We start from the raw sequence: 22,826 nt of genomic DNA, 5'->3' as shown, positions 1-22,826 counted from the left end.
TTTTAAAAGTTTTTATTGGATGGGAGTGATTCAGCCATGATGGCCGCTTGTTATGTAGATGGTCTGAACAATATGTTACTGCCCCTGATTCCTTCATAGTGAGGTAGACCGCCAAGCATTAGGGGGCCTGAGTTCAAGACTCTCATTCTAGCATTCTCATTCTGAGCACATAATTGCTGAATGCTGAGGTTTCACTAGAGAAACTCCCAGAGTTATTCTATGATAGATATGTCCTCCGACCCCAGTTCCTCACCTGCCTCCCTGACCCACAAACTCTGATGTCTGTTCTCAGAATACTCCCTAAGAGAGCATGTACCTGGAACACGGTTACCTTCCTTCCACCAGCCAGCAGAGGCCCAAGCACACACCAGCAGAGAGAGACATTAGCTCTGACCCTGTGGACCTTTTCAACTCAAGACTGCTTAGAAAGATATTTTATCTCCTTAAGACTGCTAAGAAACTGCTTATTATGTTGCAGCCATCGCAGATGAAATGATATCAAGGGACATGAGTTAACTGTCCTTCTCCCCACTCCCCCCCTTATCTCCTGTACCCCACAAACTAACATATTCCCCAAAACATACTGCAATATTATTTAGGAACCCTCGATAGATGAGAACCCACCTAAAATCTGTGAGCTATCTAATGCTGGCCAAGACGTTTGATCTCCATCTACTTCAATTGCTCTCTCTATAAAGGAGGAATAATACATGAAATACGTTTGCCAACCTAAACAGCGCTTAGCATCTACTGTCACGCAATAAACTCTGTAGATAAGAGGAATGAAGTGTGCAGTATATTCACTATTTGGTAGCCATTTATACCTCCTTACGTATACATTTCCCCTGTGAGGGGGTCCTCTGGGAGGCACAACATCTTTTATGAAAACGTCAATGTTGAGATCCCAGAGGTCTGTGTTATGGTACCATGACTTGAGAAAGTTGATACCTACCTGAATGGTTGGACACAAACTCTTGGAAAAAGCAGTGTTCAAAATGTTAGCCCTCTTATCTAGCTTAATGAATTTCTTTTATTCGATAATGTTTGTCTTTGTATTTTTTAAATACTAAGATCATTACATTTCACATAAATAAAACCAAAGGAAGGTTATAGTTATACTAAACTCCAGCTAGCCTAAGGAAGATGATTTTTTGATGCTTAAATTAAACACTGATTTAAACAATATTTAATATATGAATATCAATATATGTCCCTTTTGTAAATATATATATATATATATATATATATCCCACAATCTGCCTATAACTTTGAGCTTTGAAGTTAGGGCTAAAATTTGAGAAATGGCTTAAGGTTATTGATTCATTCTTCCTTGACAGGTGAAATCATGAAGCAGCACTAACCACAGCAATTATGGCATTAAAATGTCAAGAAATTAGAGGTCAGAATAACAGATAATTTTCTTCTCTATGTCAGATTTAAAATTGACATTCTTTGACAGCTTAGGATCTTTGCCTGAGAAAAATATGACAGCTTAACTTATTTTATACTTGTAAAGCAGTAACTGATAATAAACTTTATCATGACAGCCTCTGGGCAGAAACATGACAGAACAGTTCTGGTACAAAGCGCTTCTTAATATGTAAACACTAGATCTGTTGGATATTAGATATTATTTAAATTGTCTTAAGTCTTGGCTTACATTATAATCTTCTAGACACATTATTTCATAGATGAGCTCAACTGACTATTGAAGCAGTAATTTTAAGCATGGTAATGAATATTCTTTCTTACTATTTTTACATATTAATAAAAATGATGTGATTTGCTTTATATTTTTACTTACCAAATGATGGCCAAGAAACTCCATCCTATGACGGGCTGAGAAAATAGAATATTCTAGTTAGTAATTATCTGGTCCCAGGGTGTTCTAACTCCTTTCTACTCAAATGTGGTCCATACCAACAGTAACACCATCACCTGGGAACTTCTGAGAACTTCAGACTCTCAGGCCTTCCCAACCTACTAAATCAGAACATACATTTAAGGAGATCGCCAGTGACTCGTCTGAGACATTTAAGTTTAAGAAGCACTGTCTACTATAGGTATATAAGAAGATCTGGAAAGCTTTTCTCCTCTTCCTACAAAAGTAGAGAGAATGGTGTGATGAAACTCCCATGTACCTATTACCTAGTTTTGAATTTTTAACTCTAATGGTCTTCTATATCCCCAGCCCTCAACTATTTTCAAATACACCTGCCATATCCATCGAACCCCATCTAACTCCCTATCCCCTGTCCCACTCCCCATCCTATGGGCATCTCAGGATAGCCAGGGAAAGGGTTGAAGCAGCTTTATTTTGAAAAACAAAAACCTTTTCAGGTCTTTCATATACATCCTCAGTTAAAAACCATTAATCTAGGCCAACAGTCTTATTAAATAATTTTTCCAAGGACACCCGTCTATGTAGCGTCAGAGTCAGATTTAGGTGAGGTCTCCTGATTCTCAATTCAGGGTTGCTTTAGTCCCATTACTTTCTAGGAATTTTAAAATAACAGTATTTACTAATAGTTCCTAGTTTTGGAGATGATATTCTTCTTACTTTCAAAATGATTCTTAAAAATGAGGGACACCTAATGTGTATTCCCATTTCACTAATTTAACCTGTAAGGTTTTTCTTTCTATTCTGTTTGTGCTTTTGAATTTCGTAAAATCCTCAACTCAGTAAAACCAGGAATTACATGGGAAATTTTAAGAAATCTTTCTCAGTGAGGTGCCTGGGTGGCTCAGTTGGTAAAGTGTCCAATTCTTGATTTCAGCTCAGCTCATGATCTTTGGGTCATGAGATCGAGCCCTGCATCTGGCTCAGCACTGGGTGCGGAGCCTGCTTAAGATTGTCTCTCTCCCTCTGACCCCCCCTTCACTTGCACTCTGTCTCTCTCTAAAAAAAAAAAAAAGAAGGAAAGAAAGAAATCTTTCTCAGCCATTTCGTTCGTTGTTTATTTTAACCACTTTGCAGAAAAACTTGTTTTGTCTGTCTTCAAGAGTTCCAAAGGCACTAGCCATAGTCGATAGTTGGTTAGTAGAGATTACAAATTAAATGTCATGATTTTTTTTTTACTGTACTCTTATAATTAGTGAAGAACATTTCATTCTAAGTTGTTTCTAAAGTGGATCACTCTTCCGATCATGGATATAATTACTCAAGCCTGTCTGCCTTAGAGTATGATTATATGGTATGTAACCGGCAATAAAATACGATAGAAAGGTAGAAACCAGGTAATAGGTTTCATCACAGCCAGTCATTACAATTTGAGACATTGAGTGACTCCCTTTACTTTTATGTACCTTAGTTTTCCTACCTATAAAATGATAACACAAATGATACCTAACTCATGGGTCTGTATTTGAGGAGCATATGAGAAAAGATATGGGAAAATACTTTGTAAACCATAAAGCACTACATGGACATTAGTTATTATTATCTAAAAGCATAATTAAATGAAATATCTTGGAAAAACTTTTGTTTTAATAATTCATTTCTCTATATCATCATATGTACCGTCAACACTACCAAACTGAAAAATGACTTAAATGACTTCTCTTCAACAGTGAGAGGTATATACACAAGCCTATCGCAAAAGGCTATTTTGCTGGCAAACTATTAGAACATATGGGCCATGCAATATTTATTTATGCATACATACACATTCATCTATGCCGGAAATATTAAAGTGTTAAATGCTAAATTTTTATATTGCCAGTAGTTATAAAAGTGTGGCATTTTTAGTCTAATTTTTTTGTTGCTAATATTTCTTGGTCTTCTTAGATTATATTTTCTGCGTTTATCTCTTCCTTTGATCTGACAGGGATAGCAAAGCATTCCTTTGGATCTGCTATAGTGAGAATATGCCCAAAGGAAGTAGAATAGATTCCTTCAGTTTTCACTTTATTTTCTTGCTGAACCATTCCTGCTACTACAGAAACCTGACATGATAAGGCTGTCAAGAACCAACAAGACAGGGGCGCCTGGGTGGCACAGCGGTTGAGCGTCTGCCTTCGGCTCAGGGCGTGATCCCGGTGTTGTGGGATCGAGCCCCACATCAGGCTCCTCTGCTATGAGCCTGCTTCTTCCTCTCCCACTCCCCCTGCTTGTGTTCCCTCTCTCACTGGCTGTCTCTCTGTCAAATAAATAAAATCTTAAAAAAAAAAAAAAAAAAAAAGAACCACAAGACAGACATGTCTTTAACCAAAACAGCTACAATGCTGGCTTTCCTAGAAGATGAACTCATAAAATGTATAAGGAAAAAGTTAACCCACTTTTCATCCTAATGATGTAAATTAAGGTATTTGTAGTGAGGACATTGATGGCCGTCTGGTCATTGCTTATTCTTTCTGTGCCTTTGTCATCCCTTGTCTTTTCCTTCCCCCATTTCTGACTCCTCTCTTCTGTCTGACAAGGGGTAGCAACACCCCCCTTGTGGATCGCTTGAGTGCGCTGTAGCACAGTGTTGTCCATTTACAAGGGCCGTGATGCCTAATTGTCTTCATCTGCGAAATATCCAGGGGTTTTCTCCTGGGCATTTATTCTGCGACGTGATTGCAACAAATGATCAACAAAAGGGCTGATAAAGATTTCTTAAAACCATCTTCATTTTCCCCTATAATTCCTGGAAGTTTTACTGAGTTAAAAATGTGAGCAAATTCAAAAGCCAAATTGAAAGAGAAAAATAAAATAAAATTAAATTAAATTAAATTAAATTAAAATAAAATAGAAAGAAAACCCCTCCATTTTAAATTATGGAAGTGGAAATCTACATTAGGTATTCTTTTAAGCTTAAAGAATCATTTGGGAAACAAGAAGAATATTCTGATCCTTAAAACGAGCAAGAGTATAGAGTCCGATGTGTCTGTGTGCTCCTCACCCCCAGCAATAAGGCCTGCGTTGCAAAGAATCAGTGACTAAAGTTTCTATATAGAAATTAGTATCAAGAAAATTAATGACACATATTTAATTTTGATTAGTGAATAAATCTTTAATTTAGGTTTATCTTTTCTCCTTGTAATTACTGCAGTCCTTAGCTAGTCCATGGTCATCAATCGTCCACTAGAAAAGCATAAATAATGCAGCGAGTCGAAGTGGGATGTGTGTCATTTCTGTGAGATGTGCTTTTTCTCGTCTTTGTGTTATTTTTATTGCATAGTGTTGAGAAGTGCTAATTATTGATTTTCAGAAATTAACAGCAAATGCTTTCACAAGCATCTAAAGTCATATTTTACACAAGGAAGAAGGCTGAAAATTGCAGCCTGCTGTTTGTAATAGAAATAGCTGGAAGGGATTTCCTTATCTTCTACTAACATAGATTTCAGTTATATTACACAGTTGTTACCTTAGCATAAATTAACAATTATTCAAAACATATTGCATGCTTCAATTTGTTGAAGTAGATATTACTCAATCTAAATACCTAAGCATTTCAGTTAGATGTTCAGAGCTCATTTTTAAGGGTTTTCAACATATTGATAATGAGCCTATTTACAGCCATTTGAAATCTCAATATAGTGTATCTAAATTACTGTTTCCCGTTTGTGTCAAAATCAAAGAAGAGCACTTTGTTCTGCCAAATACATGCAATACTATTTTTAATTTGAATTTAGCCTAACAAAAATATATGATTTCATTTTGTAATGTTTATACCACCACCTGGTAAACCTTTGTCTGGATGTCATTCCACTTCCAGGCAGATCTTCTCAACTTTTATTATTTTCATTATTATTTCCTTTCCATGATCAGACTCTCCAAGTGAACTTATTTTGTGTGGTGAGGAAAATTACGACTTCTCTTTCCTTCCTCCTCCCCCACCACCACCTTCCCCCATCTTCCGTTTCCTGAATCAGCCAGCATTGAGTTTGCTTTGTATACATCAGTTCCATCAGGGAGAATTTGGCAGGGACATTGTACTGATTCTATGTACTATGTAATGATCAATTCAAAAGTGAGCAAAGAACAAAAAACCTGGAAGAATCCTTAAGACATCATCTGCTGGGGCTCCTGGGTGGCCCAGTGGGTTAAGCATCTGACTCTTGGGGTCGGCTCGGGTCATGAGATCGAGCTCCAGTGGGCTCCACGATGTGGAGCTGTGGCCTTAAAGGGAAGACTGCAACCCAGCCAACCACCGAACTGGAACCTGGCAGGGAAGAACCATAGGATAAGTTTTACATCCCCTTCCTGTTTCCTGTCCTGAGCTCTCATTGGCCGAAAAGAGTGGGAGGATAAAGGAGCAAGAGAGTAGCAGGGATGCAGTCTCCGGGGAGGCCGGTTCCCCCCCCGAGGGCAAGGAAGATGGTCCAGCTCAGCTCTGTGTTCCCCCTGAGTTAGTCACTGCTTTAGGCAAATTTATTTAAGGCATGCGGGGTGGAACAGCCACTCCCTGCCACATTAAAATACATGTACTTTTCCTACCTGAGTTACCTTATACTTATTTTTAAATATAAAAATTGAGTGAGCCTGCCACCAATGGCACTGACCTAATTGGAAGAAGAACTGTTCTGGACAGAGCATTATTTTATCCAAAGGGCATGGTGCTTGCTTTTCACATTCACTGATGTTTGCGCTCATTTGTTAAGTCAGATAAGTAATATCATCATGATAACTCATCAGTCCAAGGAAGAAATGGGAATTGGCAAGAGGATAATTCTCCTCTTTATTTCTTCTAGGTTTATACTAAAAGAATAAAACCAAGCACTGAGGGCAGGTCTATGAACAATCAGAATCCTCTCCCTCAATATTGTCTAACATAGTCTGATAGTTACGGCAAAGTGGTTCTTTTTTTACTTGAGTTATTAAGTATTTGCTGAAATATTCTAATAATTTTGCTAGTATAGACTTAGCCTTAATGCAGCTGATTGTTAAAAGGAAACATTTATTCTTCTATTGTGTAGTTTCTATGAAAAACTAGAAGCGGTTGAATATAAAATAGCATTTTTAATTTTTTATATAGTTTAATGTTTGTAAAGCAAGAAATAATAAAGTGCAGATATTATTTTCTTGATTTATTTTGCTCCTGTTTTTCTAGCATTAAAAAGTAATGCTTTATATGATCTTGTTTTATTATAACAATAAACCAGAAGCAAAAGCATATCAGTTAAAATACAGTCTGCCATTAAGTAATTTTTCTCTTATCATTTCAAACTTCTCAAAATTCCATTTTTTTTTCCTATTTGGTATAGAATTGGTAGAATTGGAGGTAGAACAGAAAGATGATATAAATCACATATATATTTTTAATTGTGTGTCAAAGGTGTATTTTCTGGTAAAAAAAAAAAAGAATATCCACTTTAAAGCATTAAAATAAAATCATGCTAAGTACGAGCTATAAAATGAGATAACATGATCCTAAGGACATTTTTAGAAAATCCTTTTCTGTGTTCCCAAGGAATCCATTTTTGCTATTTTTATCTTGAAGTTTCTGAAAATTATCAATAATTAGGAATTTCAGCATAGTCTGATATTTGCCTTGTGGGTAGCACAACCTGTCGTACTTTATAAAATGCTGACTTTTCTGGAAAACAATTTAAAAGATGGCACAGACCAAGCAAAATGGATGAACTAGGTCATGTGACAGCTTTCCTTATTAGCTTCCTCACACTGTCTTTCTCATGGCACTTAGACCTTATGACATTTCATCAGAAAGACAATACTAAATTACGTTTACACAAAAGACTAGACATTGTAAAGATTCTACAGGAGGAAAATGTATCTGGGTTAAATTTACTTGTATTATGGAAAAGACAAGATTAACCAAAGTTTTTATCTCTTGGGTACCAGAGGGGGTGTGCACTAGATAAATAGCAAACCCAGGGGGAGGCAGAAAGCATGCTTATTCGCCTAAATAGTAATTTCTTTCTTCTAGAATATTTTGAATTTATCAGTAATCTGAACATCACTCTGAACTATCATTTACCCGTCGCCATTTGTAATTTTGCCCTGGCTCTGAAATCTTTCATATTAACAGGCATACGTAAAATGCACCTAGACCACAGCATATTTACTTCCTCTTTGGAGGATTTAATCCCAGCTATGTATCTGTATTTATAGAGGAGGTGGCATTTTGGGGGGTGGGGAGGGAAAGCAAGAAGGAGATAAAAGCAATTAAGCAAGAGGTGCAGCAGGTCAAAGGAATAAGGTATGTGTCACAGCCATAGCTAACACATATGGCCCCTTTATGCAAATTAAAAAATAAACCCTCATTAAAAGGATGAATAATAAAAAGTGCCCCTTCCTTCAGCATTTGAGGTAGCGTCTATCCCTCGTAGCGTCTATCCCTCATTTGCCCCCCAACTGGGCACCTTTGCGCAGGGCATAGATGAGGCAGCTGTACCCCTGGCTCTGACCTTTGAGTAGCAGAAGACTAGAGAGAGCTTGATGAAAATGTGGGTAATTTTGTTACTTGGTAGGCAGGTCCTAGAGGATTTTACAAAGCAGGCCTAACAAGAAAGTAGGGAGGGGAAAACAGGAAACTGTCCCTAATAGGAACTTCTCCTAATGGAAGCTTTATATTACATATAAGCAGGTAATACTGAGTTATGTGTCCTCTGTGTGTAATGAAATCTGAAAGTCACTGTTCAAGTTTACTTATTTTGTGATGCTATTCGTAACTTAGGCCACATTTTTCTTTATTTCTCTGCTTACCGCTGAAAAATTCCATATTTTAGAAGTCCCTCCAAAGTGTTTTAAAAAAAAAAAAAAAGAAACCTTTTTCCTAATTTTATGATCTACCTATTTCTTGATGGGTCTTAGCTGGGGAGAAAAATAAAAGCTAAGTGCATGGTAACTGCTCAGTATTCAACCATATAGTTTTTATAAGAAAAAGTAAGAATCCATGTACCAATTAAAATGTAGAACTCTAAGAAACTAACTTACTTCTCATTCCTAGCTGAACAATTCCTGGTGAGGAAATAAAGTGGATTTCCTTATGTGGTTGTTTTCTGAGATAAAATTGAGTTTGATGTGTAAGAGTTTCAGCATAGGAGTACCTTCAGAGATCACATAGCCTGAATCATCACTTTATTTACAGCTTTGACCACTGCATTCTGCATTCACAGATACTTATACAAATAAATACACGACGTCAGTATAATCACTTTGGAGAACAACTCGGCCGTAAAACAAAGTATTCCTACCCTCTACCTTGGCAACCCAATACCTAGGTTATGCACCCAACAAAAATGACTGCTCACCTCCATCAAAAGACACGTGCAAGAATTTTCTAGGCAACTTTATTCATGATAACCTGAAACTGTTAGCAGCCCAAATATCCATGGACAGAATTGACGGATTGTGGTGGATGAATACAGTGGGACGCTATCATGGCCCCAACAACAACAAAACATTGATACACAGAACAGCAGGGATGAATCGCACAGACGTGTTGATCAAAAAAAGGCAGACATGCAAATAGGTATCGTATGATTCTACTTATCAGAAGTTCAAGAAAAGAAAAAATAATCGATGATAATTTTCACGGTGCAATTTAATTATCATCAAAATAGTGATTAACCTGGCGGAGGGTGAGGCGGGGGGAAAATGCTATGGAGCAGCAGGAGGGCGGAATCATCCCATAGGTATGCTGCCATGTAGGCAGCACCCAGCCCAAGATGTGGAAATGTCCAATTCCGCGCCGAAGCCCTCTGTCTAGATCGGAGTGCTGGTTAAAAGGGAGAAAACACACGCTCAGTTAATTAAAGTGGATGCACATATGTATGTGTGTATATGTGTATATAAAGCAGCTTTAGTCTAAGCTTTAGTCTAAGATGCCACATTCAGTGATTACAAAGGCCTAAGAAAGAATATTGTTTAAGTACCAGCAGATCCGTATTGTCATGTTATGCCACTAAAGGGTTGCCCACACATAAATACATGGTCTTTCTTTTTTTTTTTAATGTTTTTTTATTATGTTATGCTAGTCACCACACAGTACATCCCTGGTTTCTGATGTAAAGTTCGATGATTCATTAGTTGCGTATAACACCCAGTGCACCATGCAACAGGTGCCCTCCTTACATGGTCTTTCTTATTTGTAAAACACCAAAGATTTTGTCAGTCACATTTGGTTTGAAAAATCTACTGTTTTAAGCCTATTACCAATGCTAGATTTATATGAAATGTGTAAGACTTCTAGTGCTGTTTATTATATGTAAAAAGTTACGATCACTTACTGATTCTGAGATGCTTGTCATTGTCACATCTCCGCACTCCAAATCGCAGTGTGTCTTACAATCAATAGTGGATCGTAGTTTAATTGGCAACATTTTTAAAATTTCTTAATAGTATATAAATTAATGACACTTCTCACAATGGATAACATCTGAGATTCGATGAGGTGAGAGTGACAGACTTATTTCACAAGTTTTACTCTTCTCTCATACACATTATGAAAGTCATGAGCTCACACATTCAATATCAGTTCATTCCTGCTTCCGTGGAAAGTGCGGTGCTTTCCACGGTTTCAGTAACCAGCGGTCAGCCATGTTCTGGAAGCAGTGATTCTGACTTAGCCTCAGAAGGTCAGCAGTCGCTTAATGTTAGGTCGTAGTGCCTACCTCATTACCTCACTTCATCTCATCAGTTAGTCATTTTTTTAAAAAAGATTTTATTTATCTGAGAAAGAGAGAGCACGAGTGGGGTGGGGTCCACAGGGCAGAGGGAGAGGAAGAAGCAGACTCCCCGCTGAGTAGGGAGCCTGATGCAGGGCTCGATCCCAGGACCCTGAGATCATGACCTGAGCCAAAGGCAGACACTTAACAGACTGAGCCGGGTGCCCCTCATCAGATAGACATTTTACCATCTCACATCATCATCATAAGGAGAGAGGTGAGTCCAGTACCATAGGGTATTTTGAGAGAGAGACCACATTCACTGTAACTTTTATTACAGTGTATTATTGGTCTATTTTATCAGTAGTTATTGCTGTTAATCTCTCACCGTGTGTAATTTATGCATTAAACTTTATCATAGGTATGTATGTACAGGAAAAACAACATACGTAAGGTTCAGTACTATCCACAGTTTCAGGCATTATTTGGGGTCTTGGACCATATACCCCGGGGATGAGGGCAGGACTACTGTCGATCTATAAAGTGATAGCTTCCTTGTAATACAAATTAATGTTTTGGTAGTAGATTATGAAAGGATTAACAAATGCCGAAGTCTGCAGGAGTCAGACGGAGGAAACCGGTGAAGCGGGCCAGGAGGCAGTGCATGCCTGGGTCCGAGCGGTGGGCGTTACAAAAGGGCCCCTGAGCCTTGGCACTAGACAGGAGTTGCTGTGCAGGAATGTTGATGAACCACCTCTTCTGGGTTTTTTGAGAGAAGCCAAAAAATCCAATTTATTGTATGAGATTTTCTGACCTATAAATGTTGGCTCAAATAAAAACCATACCTGTGAGCTGATTCTAGCCCAAGGGCTGCTGGCTTCTGACATCTGGCTGAATGTAAGCTCCTATGCCGTCCTGGCCAGAACGTTCACCTCTGCAAGAGCCCGAATCTCTGTTTTGGTTGATGAGTATCACAAATATCTAAAACGGTACCCAGTCCATAGTAGATGTTCGATAAGTATGTTTCATGAATAAATAAAACTAGCATTAAGTCTCTTCAACCCACACAGAACAATGTGTAGAAAAATAGAAATATGTTGAATTTTTTTTAAATCCTATTTCCAACGATCTTTTTTTGCTGTCGACTAGCCAATACTTACTTAACATCCAGACCTCAGCTCATGTCCCTTTTCTGGAAGCCCTGCTCTCCCTGTAGCCTCCTCCACCCTGAGTCTGATGTAGACCTCACTCCTGGGCTCCCTCGCACTCAGGGCTGGCCGCCACTGTGATGCTCTGCCTACTGCGTGCCCTGATCACTACTCATCTTGTGTCCTCATGGGCTGAGAACTTCCTGAGGGCAGGCTGGTATCTGATTTCTTATCCCTCGGCATAGAGTAAGCATCTAACAACGTTCGTTAGGGTCGTTTTTTGCAGTATTGAACTGTGACAGTAAAGCGCCCCGATTTTTCTCTACTACTGTGCTTTTCCTTTTCTGTGCTACCTTTCAGTTTTGCACAAATGTCCCACCGTTGCCCCACTTCTATAGTCAGTGAGTGTTTTTGGACTCTCTTGGGACTACGTCACAGCCTTGACCTGCAAAGATTAGCAGCCTGAGCAAACAGACCTATGTAAAGAGCTGTGCGTTGAATTTCATGATGGGGGGGAAGTGCTATGAGAATATGAAGGACATTCATTATGATTTTTAGGGGGTCTGGGAAGGATTTAGAATGCTGCCCAAGGTTCGCATGAAGGGGAGGCATTTTCTCCTACATCGGGAGTAGTTCTCAGAACAAGCTCTCAGCTGCTATGCTTCATAGATTACAGAATGGGCTGTGTCTATCCCCAGACACCCTCCCATGTAAAGTTCCTCCCTCTTGACAGAAAGAAGACATTGATGACTTGCTAAAAGTGGGGGAGGACAGAAAACACGGGACGGGGGAGAGGTGAAGAAAATCAGTGGGTGCTCACTCCCCATTCAAACGTGTTGGTAGTGACAAGAAATAGAACTTAGAGGAGGCAGTGTGGTTTTTCGAGATCAGAAAGATCTGTATATTTTTAAATCAGAGGTTAAGAAATTACTGATAGGATTACAAGAGAGCCACAAGGTAAATATTGGAATAAGAACTTTTGGTCATGAAGGCATGTGATGTGGCTCACAAGGAAGAGGGATTCAGTTCATTATTAAAAATAAATGAGTAAATAAATGTTAAGCGTAGGGAATAGACTGTCTTCATGAGAGGGTGACATCCACAGTATTAACTTGATCACAGCTTAATATTTATCCTGATGCCATTCGAGAGTCATTTCAAATAAATACATGTGCGTACTCTACCTCAGTCCAGAAAGGATCGGAGGTAGGCCCACTGAAGAGAACTGCTCAGGTTTCTGGAAAGTGAGTCTCCCAAGATTTTTGAGTATAGTGTTAATAACTGCCTTTCGGAACAAAAATCAAGTCAAGCAGAGCGTGTTTGTGGATTTAGTCCTTCTGTGGCCTTTTAAAGGCTACCTACTAAGTACGGGCACTGACTAGAGACTCAGCTGTGTTTACCCTCCTCCCCACCCCACCCCAGTCCTCTTTCTGGGGGGAGTCTGAACACAAGCCGGGGCACCTCTTGTTAGAGCGACCTTAGCTGTTTGTGATATATTAAGCTAGGTAGTGGATATTTTCAAGCCAGGGCAACTTTAACAATGAAACTACTATTTTTTTTTCTTTCAAGTAACTCTCAAGAGTTTATTGTTCATGATGTGAACCTAACCGGAAATGGTCTCTTCCCTCTTTTATAATCGTAAATCTTGCACCGGGGAGATAAAGTATGATGGTATCTATGTGAATGCGATTTACTTAAATAGTCACACTTTGCATATGGGTGGACATCGTGCAAATAAATGGATACATTAAACTTGGACAGCACTTAAAGAGATTTAATAATTCATCCTATTGCCTCTGCAAATAAAAGAACCAAAGCCCCATTTATGCAATTGCTAAAATATGGCAAATAATGATGCATTCATGTTTAATATGGCTAATAAATTTGAAAATTCACATTTTTATTGATAAACATTTTCTTGAAATGCAGTCGAGGCAGACAGATTGTTAAATTTAAGTACTTTATAAATGAAATTTGTAGATAGTGATGCGATTAGTGGCTGCGCGGCGTTGAGAGCCATCTACCACCTTACCTGCATTCCTAAGCACTCAGCAATGAGTTTCGTATTTCACTTTTATGTGCAACCAAATTGCACACAATTTTAGGGGAAAAATTAGCATGGTAACAGAGTAATGACCATTGTAAATATTGTGCTTCTCCTTGTTGGCTTAAATTACATGCTAACAGTATTTTGGAAAAATATTTCTGTTAGTCTAGCTTAATATATTGAAATTTTTTTGCCTATAGTATTTATATAGAGAAGAAATACATAAATCTCCTATAAGATTATGTCTTTGGCATACACACAGAAAAAGGCATATTATACAATCCAGACAGTTTGAGATCCAAAATTATTTTTAGTCATTGGAAGCCATAAAATCTCATTAATATTTCTATCTGCACAGGCTTTAATAAAATATTTCATAGCTCAAGGTGCCCAAAGAATTATTTCCTCTTTGGGCTAGTTATCTCTAAAATTTCAAAAAAAATTGGAGAGAAATGAATTAATACCTTATAGACGTTAAATAGTATTTCAGCATTCATCTGAAAACAGCATAGCATGCTAAAATATGTATTTTGGTAGTGAAAATTTGGCCAGCATTAATCATTATACGAAAGTCTTAGCGATGACCCTCTGTGTTGACTGCAATCTATGATTTTCTGAATTTTATTTCAAATTATTGGTGGACATCTGTATCATTCTTTTTCCCAAGATCCCGGAAGCTTATTTCATTAGAGATCCCCACACATTCCTCCTCACGCAGGACTTTATTAAGGTAGCCGTGTTGTGTTTAGTGTTAGACGTGTTCCTTGGCCTCAGCAGCATGCACTCACAGGTTTAACACGCCACGTTTAACCCCAGCTTCTAAATAAGAAGAGTGACTTGGTTAACGGAAGCATGTTTGGAAGGAGGAAGCAAAGCTTGTCTACAAAATACTAACACTTGGATGATTCTGCACCCTGAGACGAGAGCACTGGGTGAATTTTCTGGACTTCTTTCATGGCTGACTTGGGATACACTTGCGTTGTCAGGGAGTGTGTTGACCTCTCTCGCTGATGCATATTGATGATGACACTCGCTCTCCTTCCCCTGCAGGCCATGGAGGCGCAGATACAGAACTTTGGACAGACGCCATCTCAGTTGCTCATCGAGCCACATCCGCCTCGGAGCTCTGCCATGCACCTGGTAAGACAGAGCAGCCCGAACAGAAAATTTTTGGCTTCCTTTGTACCTGGGTACATGTCAAATAAAATAGTGATTTTAGCAGCATTTTTAAAGGCTTCTCGATTGATTGGTTAACTCTCCAGGCTAAGTAGGTGCTGATACCCCGCGGACAAACAGGGGTGTGCGGTTCTTACCTTGAAATCCTTAGCATTATCTCCTCCAATGCCGTCCATGTTGCAGCAAATGTTGAGAACTCGTTCTTTTTGATAGCTGAGTAATAATGCTAAGTGAAATAAGTCAAGCAGAGAAAGACGATTATCATATGGTTTCTCTCATCTATGGAACATAAGAACCAGGAAGATTGGTAGGGGAAGAAAGGGATAAAGAAGAGGGGGTAAGCAGAAGGGGGAATGAAGCATGAGAGACTATGGACTCTGAGAAACAAACTGAGGGCTTCAGAGGGGAGGGGGTGGGGGAATGGGATAGGCTGGTGATGGGTAGTAAGGAGGGCACGTATTGCATGGTGCACTGGGTGTTATACGCAACTAATGAATCATCGAACTTTACATCAGAAACCAGGGATGTACTGTATGGTGACTAACATAATAAAAATATTATTATGAAAATAAAAAAATAATAAATAAATAAATAAAAGAAATCCTGCTACGCTCGCCTAATGTGGGATTCACAAAAATCGCCATCTTCTCTGACTCTATATGTCTCTGCATGAACGCATTCAGACACATACAGGCACGGAAATTAGATCTGATTTATAAAGTAGGATGAAAACCTAGTATCAACACAATATGATATGGCCCAATTTAATCTTCGGGGGCAAGGTGAGGTAGGGGGAGTAGCTCATTTTAAGAAAAGGACAAAAATACAGGGATAATTTGCAGAGGCAGGATACGGACAAGCGCTCGAGAGCCACTCGGGTCAAACACCAGCTCTGCCTCTAACTAGGGAATGACGTGGGCAAGGTATTTAACCTCTCTGTTTATGTGAGCATCTGTTACATGAAAGCAAAAACACCATCTGCCCTGAGAAGTTCACGACTTAATACCGTGGAGCACTTAGACCAGCACCTGGTGTGCAGTACGTTCTCAATAAATGTTAGCTTGTGTCGTCATCTCCGCTAGCTCCTATATTAAAACTGTTATTCCTGTTTTACGAGGGAAAAGGTAATATTCTTTTCACTTCAGCCTGAATTTTAAAAGCTCATTTGCATAACAAACAGTCCTTTTTCAGTTGATTAGCAAATTGTACAGCATTTCCCTCTTTAATTTGAAGGTGGTGAATTTTTTTTTTCTGAGAAACATTTTAGAAGGAATTTTATTTTTTAAGCTGTGGGTTTTCACTGATTTTTTTACTGAAGTGAAAAATGCTTGAAGGTAAAAGAATGTGTTTGCAAAGTGAATTAAAGGTCATCCATTTTTCTAGGCAGGTATCAAGGCAGCAAGTACCCTAATTTTGGAGTAATGAGCTCTGAACTATGGTCCGTAGTATATGTGCAAACAGATTTATAAGCTGTTATTTTGTGGCGGAAGTACTGTTCAGGCCTTTCAATGATTTTTTCAGTTACTTAGCAAATTCGTACCGAGTTCCTTCTGTGTGTCGGGCATGACGCTAAGCACTGGCAACACAGAGGGGACTGCAACCTCCAGACCTTCACTGAATCCATAGGCAAACTCCTAGTGAAACACATAAACAAATGTGTTTGTTTGAAAACGGGTTTTTTCTCTCCACAATGGCTCCAACAGCTTCAGCCCCCTTATTAGTCACTAATGAACTCTTCTGGTTGAAATTGGTCCTTGCATGTGACAAAGCAGAAAGGTTGACACCAAGCACACCATTCCATAGGAACACGCAGTCACATTGTAGACGTGGGGATGTGGCCTTGGAGCCTCAAGCCTTGAGAGAAAGTATTTTTAATAAACTGTCTAAGAGAATATCTCTAACACTTAATTTTATGAAATGCTTTGGCAGAAGAGTTCTATTCCCGTGTTAGTTGTCTTTGCTTAATAATAATAATAAAAATACTTATCCTGGAGAAATGCCCAGTCAGGATTCATTGCTTTCCTGGGGAAAATTCTGAGAGACTAAATTGGCGTGGAACCACTCATAAAGGAAACCTAAGCCTTCTAAGTTCACGGGGCAGACAATTCATATGTATAGAAAACAATGACAGAACATTTATGAACGTAACATAATGGTTATTTCCAGCACCCGCATTTTGTGTTTTCGATGCCGTAGTATTTATGGTGGTTTATAGTTGCTGGAACAGTAGCATTATGGTGTCTGCCTTCTGTCGATCACATGCTAGACCTCTGAAAGCAAAGACTGAAAGAAGGAAAGGGGATAGCCCTCAGTAAGCGCACAGTCTAGAAAGGAGACGTCAACCATACCCAGTCAGTGTTGCCACAGCAGAGACGTGTGTGAAGCTGTGAAGGGGAGGCCAGTATATTTAACTATTTAGATTGGAGCTGTGACCCCAGATCAACCAGGTAAAAAATGGAAGTATCAATCCATTCACTTTATCTTTCATGGAAAGAGTGTCAGTCACTGACTTAACTAATTTTTCCACTAACCCGATGTTTCCACCGCACTGAGTAATGCCACCGCATCATGAGACAGATCTGTGAGCTCGCTGATCACCCGCAGTCCGGCAAGGCTTGAATCGAGGCTGGTCGTTAATGATCTGGTGTCCTCTGCCAGCGGCCGCCCGGAGCCCTTGCCCCTCTCCCCGTGCCATTCCCACGGGATGGAAGTTCGCGTGGCTTTGCTCTCTGCTCATGCTAGCCTCGTCTGTGTTAACCTCCGTCTCCCCAGAGCGCTCACTAACTGTGTTATCCCTTCTGTTTTCTTCTGCTCTCTTCCCTTTCTATTCAACAGTGTTTCCTTCCACAGAGTCCACTCATGTTTAAAGATCAGATGCAACAGGATGTGATCATGGTGCTGAAGTTCCCATCAAACTCTCCGGTGACCCACGTGGCAGCCAACACGCTGCCCCACCTGACCATCCCTGCCGTGGTGACCGTGACCTGCAGCCGACTGTTTGCGGTGAACCGCTGGCACAACACAGTAGGTACGTGTGTCCACGCCGTCACTTCCTAGAGGGGTCTTAGAGCCGCAATTCGGTCCAGGTGAGTGTGCTGGGGGCTGGCAGTATGCCCGATTACCTACACAGGCTGCAGGGCAAGTCATTGCCCAGCCTGACGAGATGAGTCTTGTGTGTCTCTTCACTGCTGCTCTGTGTTAGAGCCTCACAGGATGCTTGGCGGATGGTTAAGTGTTCAATAAATATTCAGTAAATTGAAGCAGGTCCTCGCACCCTACTCTATGCCTGCCCCACAGGAAAAAAAACAAAACACTTTTATCCCACATTAAACAAAAGTGAGTTTGAATCTGGATTTCCTAGAGGATGATTTCAAATCTTCTTTCTTCCACTTCACTAATTTAGTTAGCAAACATTTGAATGGCCCCTCTGTGTCAAGTAGTCATGAGCACTGGGAGCACAGCAACGAACAAGACAGACACCATCTCCCTCCTTGTGGAGTCTTTGAGAAAAGACAAAATCTAAATTGTTCAGTGATTTCATGTGCGTTTTTTTTTAAATTCATTCCCAAGGGTTCCAGCTGGTACATCTTGAAGGGATAGGATTCTGTTATCAAAAGTAGACATATTGATACTTAGGATAGAAGTGGATGTGACCAAATGATTTAGTAGGCCAAATTCACCCCTTACGATATCCTTGGAAACCCCAACTCTCGCTATCTCCAGGACTAAATGGATAAGCCACGGTAAATTAACCTGAATTTTTGTATTCTACTGACTTCTGTATTGCTCTGAAAAACAATATCATATAAATCATAGCTTAATCTAGAATTTCTAAATGCACTTATTGGTGATTCTATCAACATGAGGTATAACTAATTCCATTTGATCAGAAAGACGCAACAAACATCTTAAGAAAAAATACAACTTTATTAGTCACAGAAGTCTGAGCTTCTAGAAATATTTTGCATTGAGAAAAAAACTATAAAGGATTAATTTTTTCTTTAGCATTGTTCAAAAGTATTATATATGTTGTATAATCACATGTAAAAAATTATGACTAATGAACTCAATCAAGCCCTAAATATTAATCCTCTGATAGTCGCTTTTCCTGAGCTTAAGGTCTTAGGAGTGGCTCCATTTTTTACCCTCAGTTGACTTGCCATCTGTTGAGAGAAGATGGGAGCCCCATCTTCCCCTCTGTCCTGGCCCAGGTGAGCCCGGCTATGCTCATGCCCGCCCCTGCTTGCAGACACAGCCTTCTTAAATTAGCCTTCTGAAGCTAATTGGTTGCCCAGAAATCTTAGCTCTCTGATGGGTTCAAGAAGTGTTATGCTCCTCTATTGTATGTGGCTTTTTCTTGTTGTTAGGGTAAGAGCAGTCCTTCCAGCTTTCTACATCTGACATGGAAGCCAGCAGTCTCTGTTGTGATGATTTCTTTTGAGAGTATCTGCAAAGATGTGTAGTATGACCATCATTCTTACAACGATTTGCCACATAATTTTTAAGCAATACACCTTTTCTACAATCATCATAAAACACTGCTTATTAGGAAGTTCCTTCTTTCTGAGACTTTTGTGGTGGTTTTCTCCTTCTGTTTAACCCCTAGGCCTCCGAGGAGCTCCAGGATACTCCTTGGATCAAGCTCATCATCTCCCCATTGAAATGGACCCCCTAATCGGTACGTTAACAACAGAAATACGTTTTCATGAATGCGAACTGTCTACAGATTCCTATGTAGTTATTGATTACAAAAGGTAGTCGAATGGTAATTTTTCTGCCATAAAATTAACGTGCAAATAACACTGAATTACCACCAAGAAGCTGTGTAAATCATAATAGGCCATCTAAGAACTTTTTGGTGTGGAAGCAATTATTTGTGGCATTTTCTTGATTTTTTTAGGAGGTCATTTAATTGGCTCTGTGCAAGGCAAACCATTCCAAATTGTCCTTTCTTTCAGCCTAAACTATTCTGTATCAAATGTATATTATTTAAAGTACGTAAAATATGTAAGGACTCAAAAAAATCATTAAAGAGAACTAACATGAAGGACATCTTTTCTGGAAATTTCCTTTCAATATGGCCAGTTTTTTTTTAATTGAAGATTTTATGTGAATTGCAAACTTATGAGCTGTAACTCTTTGCCACAGATAATGGCAATATTTTTGAATCACATACACATTTATTAGCCAGTGATCCAGAACAAGCGCCTTCATCTTCCTGGGCCTCAGTTTCCTCTCTGTAAGATGGCTGATCAGGATGTTTGTTCTGACTTTTTCATGGGATCATGTAGAGAACTAAATTAGTAAAAAAAAATTGAAAATGTATAAAGCCATAGGCAAGTTATGGTATAGCTTTTCTTATACTTTTTAATTCTCCCTTCATCTTTGAGTCCAGAAATAAGTTAAAAGGCAGTCATTTAAGTTAGTTACTTATACACCTACACGAAGTAGCATTTACATGTCTTTGGGAAGATACCAGGTTTAGGACTGGGAATATTTTTAGAGTCTAGTCCAGCTATTCCTTTGTCTGAGAGACATCGACGACAGTGTCACATAGAGCAAGAATGTAACCATGGAAAAATTAGCAGCTCTATTCTAATTAATCAAGGACCAATTACGTAGTTTTCCAGTGACTCAGAACCTTTGATTTTCTTTTTCTTTGCTACCTTTCTCTGTATAATTTTTTTTGGCTTACCTCCCTAGTTGTTATTATTATGGCGTTAGTGGGAATCCACAAAGAGTAGCTCTTCAGTCTAATTGGCGTTAGAGAGTGTGGGCGATTGTCTGCATCTCCTGTTTAAGAATTCAGCCCAGGGATTTAGCCTGAAAGGACAGCGCAGAGCTCGGGACAGGCTGGCGTGCAGACAGGCACTAGGGAAATCCGACGGTGTCTCCGGGTTCCTGACTTCATTCAGATTCAATCCCAGTGCTATCCACCGGAGTCTCTGCCTGTCTCGTTCCTCCCCAGTCCCTCTCCCATCTTTTTTATTCCTCTTCTCCCCTGCCAGCCCATTCTGGAAAGGCCTTCTGTTTGTTGACAACCCAGGTCTTTAGAGCTGCTGGCCTAAAGCTCCCGGTGGGGCTGCCCGTAGAACAATATCCCTTGCTCAAAACTCTCCCCTCTTTTTTCCATGTGAATTCTAAATGCCATCAGAAAATGACAGATTGGGGCAAATATTAAGACTTTTTTTTCCTTATAGACCGTGCTTCACGCAATATTTCTTCCTCCTGATTACAGAACTTGTTGGACACTGATGAACTTGTGTGTAGTGAACGTGGATAGAATTCAAGGCATTTAAATATTTCTATTTTCAATTCACTATCTGAAGTCTTCCTATTGTTTCTATTTATTGGGGGAGAAGGACCTGAAATTTCTGACAACGTTTAGATATGCAATATGATTCATAAATAACCACTGCTACTAAAAATTAAGCTTCTATTCCTCATGGGGAAATGTTAAAATGTTAATTATCTTATAGCCCAAAAAACCCATTTCTAGATAAATGAAGCATAAAAATATGCCTTGATGAGCCTCCTGTGGAACCCTTCCTTAAATTCTTTTTCCTGCGTGTTTTCAGCCAATAACTCTGGTGTGAACAAGCGGCAGATCACGGACCTCGTTGATCAGAGTATCCAGATCAATGCACATTGTTTCGTGGTCACGGCAGATAATCGCTACATTCTTATCTGTGGATTCTGGGATAAGAGCTTCAGAGTTTACTCTACAGAAACAGGTGTGCTTCGCTTTGAAATACCTTATTCTCTTCAAAATACCTATTGTTACACCCAGAACTTAAAATAAAATCATGCTTAATAACGTAGGCATTTTCATCCGAAGTGCCAAGATTCACGTTAAATGTTCGCATTGTAACTAACTCATTATACTTCTATCCATTCCAAACTTTAGCATGAGTCCTGATTTTATAGGACAAATGGGACTATTGTCCCTTTCCCCAAATCAAGTCCAGTAAAAGACCTTAAACCTTCCCTTAGTGTGGCCCAGCTCCTGGACAGTGAAAATCGTGATTGTGTTGTTTGCAAAGTCATGTCCTTAAAAATCTCCAGGAACATTCTTGTATCATTTTTCAGAAGACATTCAAGAAAGCGTCTGTAGCTGGATTTGAATTAGCTTATAAATTTTCACATTTACAGTTTGACTTTTCACAAATCTAGTAAAATAAAGTTAAGCTTATTACCATTTAAAGAAAACTAGCAAATGAATTAAACCTAGTGTTCCTGTGTTTCAGGGAAATTAACTCAGATCGTGTTTGGCCACTGGGATGTGGTCACGTGCCTGGCCAGGTCTGAGTCATACATAGGTGGGGACTGCTACATTGTGTCTGGGTCTCGAGATGCTACCCTGCTTCTCTGGTACTGGAGTGGACGACACCATATCATAGGAGACAATCCTAACAGCAGTGAGTATTTGTCTAGAAATGTCCCATCAGACTACAAGTTTCCTTAAATATATTTTGCTTTTTTTAAATTTTTCTAACAGCTTTTCCTAGGGTTGTAAGGATTTTAAAACATGAAAGCTTTAAGTGGAAAAATCTTTGCTAGGATGTTGTTCAGAGTTTAAAAAAAAAAAAAAAGCAACTACTGTAACCTTCAACTTGGGGAAAGTTCCAGGTCCCCTCCCATTGACCCTGTCATTGGCAGTCCTTCCCCAACCTCCAAATGTCTCTATCCTTCAGAAATTTCCTTCAGTATCACCTGGTCCATTAAACTTTGTGTAATTTCTCTCAACTGAATGTATTCCTCCCCTCCTCTGAATTTCTGTAAGATTTTATTTGTGCCTCAGTGAGGACACTTATTACTTTCTACTACACAGTCTAGTAAATTTCTCCATTTATTCTTTTAACAATGATTGAGTACTCCCTTCAGACTAGGCATTCGGACGG

General features: G+C 39.3%; 1 protein-coding gene across 6 annotated transcripts in view; it reads left to right on the top strand.

Moving 5' to 3' along the window:
* The window catches only part of NBEA (neurobeachin), a 662,109-nt gene that overhangs the window by 622,056 nt on the left and 17,227 nt on the right, over positions 1–22,826 (top strand). For 2 of the 6 annotated variants that reach the window (XM_048215504.2, XM_057309222.1), the window contains 6 exons: positions 14,417–14,479; positions 14,800–14,889; positions 17,761–17,953; positions 19,532–19,603; positions 21,504–21,659; positions 22,173–22,343. In XM_048215504.2, the coding sequence (XP_048071461.1) occupies positions 14,417–14,479; positions 14,800–14,889; positions 17,761–17,953; positions 19,532–19,603; positions 21,504–21,659; positions 22,173–22,343 (745 nt within the window). The remainder of the gene's footprint in view (positions 1–14,416; positions 14,480–14,799; positions 14,890–17,760; positions 17,954–19,531; positions 19,604–21,503; positions 21,660–22,172; positions 22,344–22,826) is intronic. The other 4 variants (XM_048215508.2, XM_057309226.1, XM_048215507.2 and 1 more) reach the window with 2 other exon arrangements.

Source organism: Ursus arctos, unplaced genomic scaffold (genome assembly GCF_023065955.2).
Source record: "Ursus arctos isolate Adak ecotype North America unplaced genomic scaffold, UrsArc2.0 scaffold_10, whole genome shotgun sequence".
In the NCBI taxonomy this organism is placed as follows: Eukaryota; Metazoa; Chordata; class Mammalia; order Carnivora; family Ursidae; genus Ursus; species Ursus arctos.
Note: the sequence above shows the minus strand (reverse complement) of the source record. Positions and strands in the feature narration are given on the sequence as shown.